Raw genomic sequence first — 13,232 nt, forward strand, 5'->3', positions numbered from 1 at the left:
TGAATCTTCATACAATGGAAGAAAATACCATGGCTGCTCAGGCACTGTTAATCAAAAAATTTGGGATCTCAGAGTCCATAGTTTTGGGGTAATAAAAAGGGTTGGAAAGAAGAGTGGAGTTTTTTCCTGGGATGTAGTAGGAAAGGTTGCCTCTTAAGGCAGCTTTTTGGTCTTAAATTAATGTGTTTTGGTTGTGGAACTGCATCTGACTGCCCCTAAAAATATTGTACAGATGTCCTTCTCTTCCTCCCTGCTACTGCTGCTGTGTCAAAGGCAGAAAGTTGGTAGCTGACGTTTTCCCTTTGCTGACCCTTTCTCCTCTGCTTTTTTTTTCTTAAGCTTTTAAGAGGAAATACTACGTAAAGTTACTGTCTAAATTGCAGCTAGAGATAATCAAGTTGAGTATCTGCTTCTCAAAATGCTGCTTAGATTTTGAGAAACTAGAAGGCAGAAGAGACTTTAGGCATTTCTTGAGAATACCTTAAGACTAACCGTTACCAGTTCAGTTTACGCCCAGCCTTTATTAGGATTTGTAGATCTTTTGCCTGTTTTACTTTCACATTTCTTGGACTTCATCTGTTGGCTTAAGCCAGGGAGAAGATGCTGCTCTTTCCTACGTGCACCTAACAAGGGAGTGGTCCAAATTCTAATTCTTGAAGCAACCAAATGCTATTAGTGTGGCTGTAAGCCTTTCTAGGATTGCCTTCTGGGCAATCGAGCTTCTGCTTTTGAGGCTTTTCCGTTTTGCACTGGCTCACAAATATTCTACAAGTCAGCGAAGGGAGAGACTGGGTGCTTTTTTGTTAGCTCCGACAGCTGTACAGGCTGGTGGTTAGGGCAGCTGCTCTGGGGAAGGTGGTCTGCTCCCGTTTTCTGTCTCGAGGAATGCTTGACAGTGCAATTTACTCTGGGCTGTAATGACCCTATCTGTCACGGTGAATGTGAAATTGAAAATGAGAGAATTTGTTAGAGACCTCTTCAGTAATTACTGAGGTAATTTTCTTGTAAGGTTTGGAAGAGGGATGGAGGCCCAGGAAAACTGAAGGTCTGTACTTTTGTTACTGTAGCACTTCAGAGCTAGAAGTTTAGTCCATTTCCTTGCTCTCCAATATAATTACCTACCTCTAATTCATTCTTGACGGATGGATGTAACTTGCTGTCTACTATGGCGTGAAATTCTCTTTCAAACTATAGCACAAAACTAATTCTTGCAGGACTGTAATTACACTAACTGATAATGTAGGATGTTATGGTGTGTTTAAAATGGGAGGGAGAATGGATTTGGGTAGGTATGGATCAGGGAAGGGTTGCCTGGCAGAGGTGAGGAGGCAGAGCCCTGCTTGAAATTTCTTAGTGAACTAGGTTGAAAGGGGTGCTGGAGAAACTGCAGCAGCCATGGGCATTTTGAGGGCAGTTTTATTTGAAACCTGTTTTGCAGTTATAATCAAGTCTTTTATTAAAACCCTGTTTCCTTCTGTGTCTGCGGACTCCATGGGGTTTTGTTGTTGCTTTATCTGTGATATCAGTGTTTGAAAAACATCATTTATGATTTGCTTTGTTGTAATACAGAAATTAATACAGTCCTAGGACATAGTAGTAATTCAGTTAGGGAGTAGTCTTTGTGGAGTAGGGAGTTGTTTGATTTGGTTAGTTTCGTTTGTTTTTACAGTTGTCTACTTAGCTGCTTTTTGTTTCAGGAATTGGAATAGAAACATGCATGGTTAAAGCTGTGAAGGGTGTAATTATTTGCTGTCTGCAAGTATTTTTCATTAGCAGTGGTAATACATGAAGTTGAAAGAATGCTTATTTAATGGTGTGCTATTGAAAAATTCATATGCATTAAAATATGTATAATAGATTTTCCATCTTGTCAGCCTGAAATTAGTGAGAGATTGAATATTTGCTTTCTTTCTTTTTCTTTAAGATCTTGAAAACTTTACCAGGTCCTTGAGAGAGAAAACTACATGACACTACACCATGAGTGACAGTAAATGTGATAGTCAATTTTACAGTGTTCAAGTTGCAGATTCAACATTCACTGTACTGAAACGTTACCAGCAATTGAAGCCCATAGGATCAGGGGCACAGGGCATTGTTTGGTGAGTAATAAATACTTTATTTAAATATAAAAAGCTATAAATATAAACCAAAATTTGAATGTATTCCTGATAGAAGTGCCAGAGTGTAAAATAGCGATGATAATTTCTGTCTCTTGCTACAGGGTTATGTACTAAGTTCTAAAACACCTGCTTGCTATAGTTCATGTGCAAACCTATTTTTTTGTTTTGTTTTTAGGGGAAAATTAATATTTGGATAACTGCATAAATTAAAATGGTCAACAAATTGCCTTCTCATTAATGACTTTTTCTTTTCTAGTTCTCACATTCCCCATGTAGTTATGATATTGCAGTGTAAGGTATGACAATGCGATGGTGAGAGATTCTGGGTTTTACTCGTTTCTTCATCATGGCCCCCTTTCTTCCCCCCCTTTTATTCCCGATCACTCCTGTCCATTTCTAGGAGCCATCAATGCAGTGCCTTGCCATTAACTGGCAGGATGAGGCAAATCAGTGTCATTGTCACTCCATGGATTAACCAGAAAGGGATGCTGTGTGAGGGGTTGGGCTGGCCGGCTCTTCCTTGGTGTGTCACCTCAGCTATGTGTCCAGCCTCCACTGGCCCAGGACGTGAGAGTCGTTAGTCTGATCCTGAACCTTAGTCTCTTGTATGGCACCACACCTCTGGGCCAGCTAAAGGTAAACACTTTCAAATGTTTTTTAGACTGCAGCAATCCATTCTACACAATCTAGTGCCAGCCCGTATTTTGTTAGGCAAAACTTACTTGGTAACAGCAGAAATGTTTATTGATGCATTTTTTTAATTCTATACACAGGGGAGCAAACAGATATGCTCAGAAACTCTCTAATGTTAGACTTAATCACAGTATGTGGTGGGCTGCTCATGCTCTAAATCCAGTTTGCAGTTTCTCTTCATCTATAAATTCAGCAGGATAAGTGTGATGACTCATGTATTGTGAGCAACTCCTTATACAGCACCTGCCCGTGTCTTTTCAGCCTTTTCATAACCGTAATAATTTATATATGTAGGAAAAGAATGCATTTTTGTGAGAACATGCCTTTACTTTCAAATTATTTAGATACCCCTCTTGCCCTGCTAATAGGTCAAAAATAAGCAAAATGAGAACAGTGTTTCATTCTTCTTTAGTGTGTTGGTTATTAGTGTTTGAGTAAGATTTCATATAATGCTAACATTTTGCAGGTGTAAATATTCTTAGTTATGCTTGTTTTAGATGGCATGCAGGAATTTAGGGTGGTTGTTGTGTTCCTCCTTTCATTAGAAGTACTGCATTTCTAAACTATGACTTAGATTAGGTGTCTGCTTCAATATGGAGTTTGGGTAGTGTTAAGGTCAAAGTTTTGAGAGGAAGAAGGAATGATCTGATGTACTGACTTGTTTTCAGAATACTTGTTTTATGGAACAGCAGAGTGAAACATTGCATAAATTGTCATCTTCATGTGGAGTATCTGACAGCTATATCCCGGTTGAAGAAGGTGCAAAATCTTAATGTCTCTTAAAATTCCTTATAGTACACTAAGGAAAGAGACAAAATATTAGGATGTAAAATGAGAAAAGTCAGTGTAAGATGAGTGCTATCCTGTCGTGTTTGTCTGGAAAAATTGTCAATTCATTAATGTAACGTGCAGATGTGGTGCTTTTTAAGCATCCAGTGTTTAACAAAAAAATTATGAAAAGTATTTCTGGAGTTTTGTGTGTGGATTTTACTTGGTGGTGAGAAGTTTTTAATACTACATGTGTCACTTCAGCTAGGAGAGGTCTGAATCTTGCTATTCCCCCCCTCCCCCCCCCCCCCCAAATATTAATGGGAAATTCCATGTATTGCTGCTGCTTAGTTTTTTTCTTTGATATTAAAAGGTAGGAAAATAAGTAGTTCTAAAAATACATATTGAGTAAAAGCAATAAATGAAAGCTCGAGGAAGATGAGAATAACTCAGTTATGTAGAAGGTATTTCTAGCTCACACTGCAAATAGTCTAGGTGAGAAATTGGATATACCTGTTGTATTTTATATACAAAGTACACTTCTATACATGACTTCCCGCACTACTTTGTTCCTAAGTATTAATACATTTAGAGCCTTATAATTATTAGGGACTGAATAATCACTTACAAAAAACTATTTTTTTGAAATAATTTTTGTCTTCAACTTCCTGACATTTTTTTTTCCTTTCTTGTCCTTGGTTTCCTAAATTTTTTAATGAATCTGATTTTTTGTGATCTTATTAAATAGCACAGCTTTGACTGTGTTGATACCTTTAGATTTGCAGTTGAAGAAACAGTTGGGATTAGTTTGTTACCCTTCGCAAAACTCACAAGTGCAGTGAAGACCCTATGGGATCAAATTGGAGTTGCTGTTATACAGTGGCATAGACATTGAGATTCTTCCATGGTATGAAACGCTGAAACAATCTGTAGACATTTTGTTAGTAGCCAAGGTGATAATTGGGTAGACTGTGGCAAATCTGCTTTTTTAAAATCTGTGCCTGACACAGTTGCCATGATGAAAAAGTCTCTTCTGAATTCAAATGAGCAGGGATGAGGAAAGAAATTCAACAGCAATTATGTCTGTGATATTTTTTTGTTCACTTGTGTGAAATTACATGATATTTAGAAGTGTGATCTTGGTGGTAATAGAGATTGTCTTGTGTCTTTTTTTTTTTTTTCCCCTTGGTAAATTAAATGCATGGATGCTTACACAGTTTTCAATTTTTTACCATTTTTTTTTTCTTCTACCAGTCTGTTTTTAATTATTCCCCTTGGATTGTGTAGGTTGCAGACAGTTTCATTTTTTTCTTTTTTTTTTTCTTTTTAACTCCAGTGTCAGTCACTCCCATGTAGATGAGCAAAGTAAGCGATTCAGGTGGAGTTCTTCATATGTGCTTAGGCTGAGCCTTGCCATATACCTGATTTGTCAGGTCATAAAGGGACACTTACTCTAAAATTGCTCCTTTGTCCACTGCTGACCTATGATTGACTTGAACAGCTAATTTATGCAGATGCTGTTGGTTATTGATTTTTATAATTATTCCCAGGCATGGTTAAAGTCATTAACATATGCAAAACTTTAATTTACATATAACATCTAGGTGAAGTGCATACTGAAACACCAGTGCTTTCATATTGGGGAGGAAAACAGTTTCTCCAGTTGTCTGGCCAGTTGCTTTTCTCCCATTTTGTATTTTGTTTTGCACAGACAGAAAGGCTTTAAATCTGAGAGTGAATCATTGAATAATGACTTGCGTATTTCACAGAACTAAGCTGAAATAAATGCTAGCAAGCCTTTAGTGCAAGTGGCACGTTGATTCAAATTTGGGACATGCCTTCAAGAAAACACATCATCTCATGGGTGAGCCCTGCTTTGTAGTGGTATTGCCTTTTCCAGTAGGGAAAGCAGTGACTTTATGCTGGTAAACTTCATATAATTTGAATATTGCTGTTATCACAGGGGAGCTGTACTTCTGTAAGAGTGCTTTAATGTGGTGGTCTTTTCAGTTGGGTATTGTACGTATCTTGCTGAGATAGGGAAGGAGCTTACAAAATGCTTAAATATGCTTGGAAAATATATGTGAAGGAGAATTCTTTCCTACCCTATGAAAGTAACATTAAAAGGAAATGGAGTAATATGGGAATCCTTATTTAAAACTGGAACTATATAAAGATTGGAACTCTTGACTAATTTGTGGTATGAATTCACATATATTTTGCCATAGTCTGTGTGTTTATAATGAAGAATATTCTTCCCCTTTAGTCTTGTTCTGTATATACAGACAATTTAGTGTTAGATTCTTACAGCTATTAAAGCAAGTTTACACCTTGGCCTCAAACCTGCAGAGTGAGGGGTCAAGCCAAAATGAAAACCAAGATAAAATTAATGGCCATGTTCACTTTTAAACTCTTGTATTGCTCCTGCAATCTGAGTTTTTCATATTTCTCAATTCTATGGATTTTATTTTTTTCCAAAGCCAGATGATGAATGTAACTTTCTGCTAGGCACTACAATTGTTTATCATTGTAAACTATCCACATATAGGACAGTTTTAATGCCTGCAGAATGGGTCACGGAGACATGGTTGTGACTTTCCTTTAGCAAAGAGTTATTTCTATTGCAAATACTAAATCGTTGTCAGTCAGCAACAGTGTCCAAAAAATACTCCAAATGTACAGATTAGGCAGCTGAAATGCTTCTTGATTTCAAGTAAGCTTAAAATATTTTTACATCTTGGCAATTTTGAATGTGAGTCGTGAGTCATCAGATTCAATTTTAAGACAGAAAGGAGGGCAGGACGACTTCTGATGAGTATCAGTGGCTTCTGTTTAACCTATTTGTATTTATTAAAGTATGCGTAGTTTTTAAAGGAAGTTTGTTTTCCAAATGAAAATTATATGAAGTTAGTATAGACAGCGTAGTGGATATGCTTTGTCTCCAATCTTGATTTATTTCCTCACTCCCATCTCCCTTTCCACCCCGCCCCTTCTCTCCCTGAGACTTAACAACTTGTCTTTGAAAACTTCTAGTGCTGCCTTTGATACGGTGCTTGGAATAAATGTTGCCGTAAAGAAGCTGAGTCGTCCTTTTCAGAATCAAACCCACGCAAAAAGGGCTTACAGAGAGCTTGTTCTTTTAAAATGCGTCAATCACAAAAATGTAAGTTTGGCATTGTATTTCTCTCCCTTGTTGCTGTAAGTTGTCATAAAAGGTTAGGATTTTCTCTCTTACTTGCTGTTAATAATGGAAAAGTAGCGAGGGAAAGATTTGCTATGGGTAATGCAGTTCTCCACAATGTATGGTTAAGGTCTTGGGTGAGCTGGTTTGGAGTACGAAGTGTCAAGAGGAGGAGGTTTCTGCTGCGTTGTTGGTACAGGATTACCATCAGTGTCAGCTTTATAGAGCTGGCCTTGCTGTATTGCATTTGCCTTTTTAAGTTGTACTCCAGCAAAGCCTGTTTGGCAGTGGATTCAGCTGTTATAATTGCACTGCAGTTAAATCTTCCAAGCTTAAACAAGATTTTTATTAAGTACAGTGTTTAACTGGTGGGGGTTGCAGGAGTGCAGCACTGCCTAACAAGTTACTGGTAAACAAGTGAAATACTGGTGACAATACATACGTATTTTCAAGTCTTTGAACCTTCTAAAATAACAAGCCTTAATGCCAATAGTTCAGTATTCAAGTAGAGGCATATAAGGTTTATGTGACTGCTATGTTCTGATGCTAACATGAACTAGAAACTGCTGATCACTGAACATGCGCACTTGGGTCTCAAACTTCCTGGAGTCAATTAGCCTTTTAGGTTTGATTTTTAAGTAAGCTTTTGGTGAAGTTCAGAACTAGCAGAATAAAAGCAAAGTGGTTATTAGGGATGGCAATACAGTAATTTTAGCAGTTCTTCTGGACACAGTAAATCGTAGTTCAGTTTAATGGGATGGCGTGGGGCACCTCTGTGTATGTGTTGTCAGGCAGTCTTGGTTAAAATTCTGTGCATAACATGGGATTTAAAATAAGATTTATGGGGAAAGAATGGGATTTATTTCAGGCACTGAGGAGGGACATAGGTGTCATATAACTTGAAAAAGAAAAAAAGTAGTTTTGTCCTGTCTTAGTTCTTTTGGCATACACGCTGCTGTTTTGAACTATTTGTGAATTGGCAGCTTTTCAGCACATGTGAATTACATGAAGCCAAGTAACAGTCAAATTGTATATAGTAACAGTGTGCATTTGATTTTGAATAGTAACTTCTGCTATAGTGGATTTTTCTGTGAAATAAAGCCGAAGTTTCTTCTAAAGTTTATTTTTATTTTATAGATAATTAGTTTATTGAATGTATTTACACCACAGAAGTCACTAGAAGAATTTCAGGATGTGTAAGTACTCGATTTTTGTTTTAATTTTCCTGACAAATACTGGCCTAAGCCCTGGAGCTGTATTTCCAATATCCTATGGACTTCACACTCTGAAAATAAAGGGTAGCTAAAAGCTGAATTTAGTTTTTAATTAGTCTTTATTTCTAGATTTCTTTAAGAAAGACCAAGAAAGTTGTTTCACTACAGGCATAAGATGGAAGTGGGAAGAAAAAAAAAGCTATTTACATTTTATTCATATGTCTGTCATACTTTGCAGATTGCATATGCATCTGGTTTGTATGCATTGTCCTTTAGCTGAACAGGTCACCTCAGGATAATAACTTGGTCTGGATAACCTGATATCATTTTTTTTGCCACATCAGTCGCATCAGCACAACAGTGTTTTTGGCCTCAGTTAAGAACTGAATATATATATATTTTTTTTTTTTTAAGGAAGCTATGTCAGTTTGTCTAGAAAGGATTAATGGTGACTTAATGGGTGGGGTATTCATAGGTTCCAGTGAATATGCTGTTGTGGTTTGTGAATGGGCTTCTTGGGTATGTGTCTGAAGTGGGTAAGCAGATGATATTTTAACTTGAAAACCAGTAATTCCTTCTTAGTTCTTATGGTGCTTTTGTTAACTTCCTTTTTTAAATTAAAATACAGTGAAAGGAAGTGTCGTTTTTTTATATACTTCAATATCTGCAACTTCTCATCAACTTACAGTCAACAGTCTTAGTTTTTCATGCTGCATAAACTGGGAATTATTCCTCCATATTCCTGTTTATAAAACTAGTGGAATTCTTACCTTTTGTGATGGACTATTGAACACTTAAAATTTAATAGCAAGACTATTTGAATAGATAATTATTTAATTTTGAAACTGTGGTCATGCATGATTTTTTTCTATCGTAAGCTTTTTGACACTTTTGTTAGCAAAGTAGCTAACTTTTAATAAACGTCTCTCAGGCTAACCTGAAACCTGATATGAAAAGTAAGACTCAAGTTTTCTTAATGCTTTCTTTCTTGTGCTTTAGATACTTGGTTATGGAGCTGATGGATGCAAATTTGTGCCAGGTTATTCATATGGAATTGGATCATGAAAGAATGTCTTACCTTCTTTACCAAATGCTATGTGGTATAAAACATCTCCACTCAGCTGGTATCATCCACAGAGTAGGTAGTGTTAGAATCATTAACAATCCTCTTTATGAACATAGATGTTCTTATGAAACAGGGGGGAAGGCAAGGGTTTGCTATTTCATAAGTTTGTATTTCTTTAATCAGAATATTAGTAAACCTGAAGATTGTTTCATAGTTCAAAGATAACTGTATTGTACATAGATTTTAAATCAGATTAACTCTGTGGATTTAACTAATGCTGAACTGATTAAAAGGTAAAACATGAGTATCTGTGCACCCTTCAAATTACTAAAGATTGTAGTTTAATCTAAAATGTAGTATTTACTACTTAAATATATATATCCTTTGAACTATTGAAAAGTTTTCTGGACATGGTCCTGGTCAGCTGGCTGTAGGTGGCCCTGCTTGAGCAGGGGGGGTTGAACCAGATGACCTCGTGGGTGACAGACCAGATGGGCACAAACTGCAACTCAGAAAGTTTCATCTGAATATGAGGAAAACATCGTTTTGAGGGTGCCAGAGCACTGGCACAGGCTGCCCAGAGAGGCTGCAGAGCATCCTTCTCTGGAGACATTCAAAACTGGACTCTGTGCAACCTGGTGTAGGTGAACCTGCTTTAGCAGGGGGTTGGACTAGATGATCTCCAGAGGTCCCTTCCAACCCTGACGATTCTGTGACCTCTGTAGGTTCCTTCCAGCCTCAACTGTTTTGTGATTCTGAAAAGTAAAGTTTGTAAATAATCAGAATTTCAAAGACGTGTTGCAGGCTTCGTATAACTGTCTGCTTCCATTGTTCTGCTGCTGAATTTTTTTTTTTAATTTTGTGACTAATCTATTTGGTTCTGCTTGTTTTCAGTTTCCTTTTCTTCCCCTACATCCTGGACAATCTTGCCTTTAATGTTCTAGTTTAATGTGGGTTTTTTTTTATGTTCAATCCATAAATGTAATTGAGAAGCTGTATAAATTACAACAGATCTACTGCCTTTGCTAAAAAAATCTACAATGATAATCTTGTGGTATTAGTAAGGAAGCTATGTATAGTTAGTTAAAGTCTGTATTCAGACAGTCTTGGTACTGGCCTTTCCTAAAATGGAGTGAGGTGTGTAAGGGACTGAGGTGGGGAGGTGCTGGAACTCCAGCTGAGCTCCATCTGACTTGTTGACTGTCATGTGGAGCTAAAGAGGAGAGGCAATTTGCTGAGAAACCTGAGCTTGTAGGAGCTAACAGAGCCATCAGCAGAAGGGATGCTGGTTGAACAAGAAAATGGGCAATGAGAGGAACTGCGCTGTGAGTAGCTTAACAGAGGTGTGAAGTCTGTTTGAATGGACAAGCTAAAGTGGTGAGGATTAGTTTGGGACTGGAACAAATTACCTTTGTGGAGTGGAAAGAAACCAGGCTAGAGAAGGAACAGAGCTGGGATAGTTCAGCAGGAGTGGAATAGTAGGGATTACTTCTAGAAATTACTCGGTCTGTGACCAAACAGAGTAAATTCAACAGCATTTAGCAGAAGATTTGTTGCCTTACTGAAACATGTAAACTCACATGAACTAGTTGCATGTTCCCATGTCCTTTAAGAAAAGGAAGTTCTGTACCTGAGAACATGGTTTGTTGCCCCTAACTGTGTATTCCTTTGGGTGAAATAATGACTGCTCCTGTGAGGCATATCTCCTAAAGTATTTTATTTCTCTCTTCGCTCATTAAGTAACTTTGTGTTCACTACATCCTAATTCTGTGAAACTTGTTAATGCCTGTTAACACAGGTGGCTTATCTGTCATTAATAAATACACTTACTGATGCTTTGTGTGTTGGGATGCTCCTTTTCCTACAGATGCTTGACTATTTCACGATGTTGTCTTTAGGATCTGTGCCCTAATAATGACGGTATTTGGAACACAGTCTCCTTTACCATGCAACTATTCATACTCAAAATAGGTCCACTTAATGTGTTAAAGGAAGCAAATATACATACACATTGTGCACATGTACATGTAACTGACTATACTGGCAGTGCACAATTGCGTAAAATAAAAATGCAGACAATGTTAATTCTGGTTTTCCCTGAATTTTTTCAGTACTGAGCTGTGCAGCATTTAACTTGTCTCTAGTCTGTGTATAATCAAGCAGATACATCAGAGCAGGAATATGCAGTTGTTAATGAAATTAATTGGTGGCATATATTGACTGTGGAGGGGTGGGTGTGTATTATTCTGTGTTGATCCTTCCTTAACTGACGTAATTTCTTGTTAGGATTTGAAACCCAGCAACATAGTAGTAAAATCAGATTGTACGCTCAAAATCCTTGATTTTGGACTGGCAAGAACAGCATGTACTAACTTTATGATGACTCCGTATGTAGTAACGCGGTATTACAGAGCACCAGAAGTTATCCTTGGAATGGGATATAAAGAGAATGGTAAGTTGCTGGAGTAATGCTTTAAATCTTTTGTGTAAAGCATATCTGTCGCAGAATGTAAAAGCTTTAAAAGGAGGAGGGAGGGCTGATTTCACCTTGCCATGTCTGTTAAAGTACATTAATCGTGGTATTGGAAATAACAAATATTACACTGTAATAATTTTGGAGAATGTAATAGTTTTCTGCTGTGTGTGCCTGTCTCCATTTAACATACACTGCTCCCTCTCCCCTGCTGCTGTTACATCATTTCATGCGTTGTCCTGTTGTCTTGTTGACATTTTTTTATTCTACAAAAAACTGTTGAGACATGCTGGATGATATTAAAAAAAATAACAACCATCAATATAAAAATAAACCCTTATATCAATGTGACTTCATTCTGAAGCATCTTCTTTTGACAGTTGGTCCCCTTTTGCATCTCTGATTATTAAAACCTGTTTCAGATCTCTATCAAACCATGCCTTATACACTCTTAAATCTGCACAGCACTCAAGAGAGGCAGGGTGTTATGTTATTAAAAACATCACAGCTGTAATATATTGAACATTCAGTCAACAAAATTGCTGGCAAGGAAATTGTCCTTGACTTGCATTATTGGGGGTTTTACCTGCTGATTTTTACTAGCTGTGGAGTAATGTGCTGTCCTCTCTGGACTTCTTACGCTACTACATCTTTTTGCTTTATCATGGGCTTGGGGATACCATGCTGTTTGTATACATGTAACTTTGGCTGTGTAAAATAAGGGACTCTCAAGACCTTGCTGGGCCACAGATAATGAAAAAACCCTTTTTCATTAATGTGCAAGGCAGCTTGTTGTACAGCAAGTACTGATGTGGATCAGAACTTTAGAAGAGGCTGTTCTGAATGGGACAAAAAAATAAATTATCTGCAGGACTGTAGGAATGCAGTATGAACTTACAAATAAATAAACTGTGGTATTTAAAAAAACCCTCTTTAATCTTTTGTCCTTGTTGCACCCAACATATGATAGTGGATATCTGGTCTGTTGGGTGCATTATGGCAGAAATGGTCCTGCATAAAGTCCTGTTCCCAGGAAGAGATTGTATCCTTCTTCATGTTTTCTTTTCAGAAATGTAAACTGATTATATTTTACAAAATGCTAATAACAAAATTTAGCGACTGTTAGTTGGTGTTGATATGATTGAAAATTCATGTTAGCAGTTTGATTTTCCATATTGTGTTTTATTGTAGATGCTAGATGTTTTTGTTTGTTTTTTCCTCACTTTTGTTCATGATACTTCATAATTTGATCATTTCATTTTTACTTTCAGTTGATATCTGGTCAGTTGGGTGCATCATGGGAGAATTGGTGAAAGGTTGTGTGATATTCCAAGGCACTGATCGTATCCTTCCCTAGTCATCCTTGAATCCCATTCCACTTCCAACAGAAACAATTATTTTGATCTGTATAAGTATAAAAGCATAAATAATATTTTCAATAATATGTTTGAGTAGATCTACTGTATGATTTGAAATTAGTGTCATTAACCAAATTGTTGAGCTTTCCATTTTATTTTCTTAGTAGGCTACATTTAATGTAATTTGTACTGGTTGACTCCATAGAATTTATATTAAGAGCTTCATTTTTTGTAGCTTAAAAAAGGTTCCTGTTAGGTTTAAAAAATAAATAGCATTAAGTGTATTTTCTTACTTTTGTTCTTTGTAGGTAAGTGTTATAAGCAAAAGCATAAAAAGTTACTTTTTACTATGCATGGAT

At 37.0% G+C, this 13,232-nt stretch overlaps 1 protein-coding gene across 6 annotated transcripts in view; it reads left to right on the forward strand.

Moving 5' to 3' along the window:
• The window catches only part of MAPK9 (mitogen-activated protein kinase 9), a 30,805-nt gene that overhangs the window by 2,616 nt on the left and 14,957 nt on the right, over nt 1–13,232 (forward strand). For all 6 annotated transcript variants that reach the window (XM_055811916.1, XM_055811919.1, XM_055811918.1 and 3 more), the window contains exons 2-7: nt 1,925–2,099; nt 6,615–6,744; nt 7,900–7,958; nt 8,976–9,114; nt 11,329–11,494; nt 12,787–12,858. In XM_055811916.1, coding sequence (XP_055667891.1) covers nt 1,978–2,099; nt 6,615–6,744; nt 7,900–7,958; nt 8,976–9,114; nt 11,329–11,494; nt 12,787–12,858 — 688 coding nt within the window. In that variant the 5' untranslated portion in view covers nt 1,925–1,977. The remainder of the gene's footprint in view (nt 1–1,924; nt 2,100–6,614; nt 6,745–7,899; nt 7,959–8,975; nt 9,115–11,328; nt 11,495–12,786; nt 12,859–13,232) is intronic.

The sequence above is a fragment of the Falco peregrinus genome, chromosome 8 (genome assembly GCF_023634155.1).
Source record: "Falco peregrinus isolate bFalPer1 chromosome 8, bFalPer1.pri, whole genome shotgun sequence".
NCBI classification, from domain to species: Eukaryota; Metazoa; Chordata; class Aves; order Falconiformes; family Falconidae; genus Falco; species Falco peregrinus.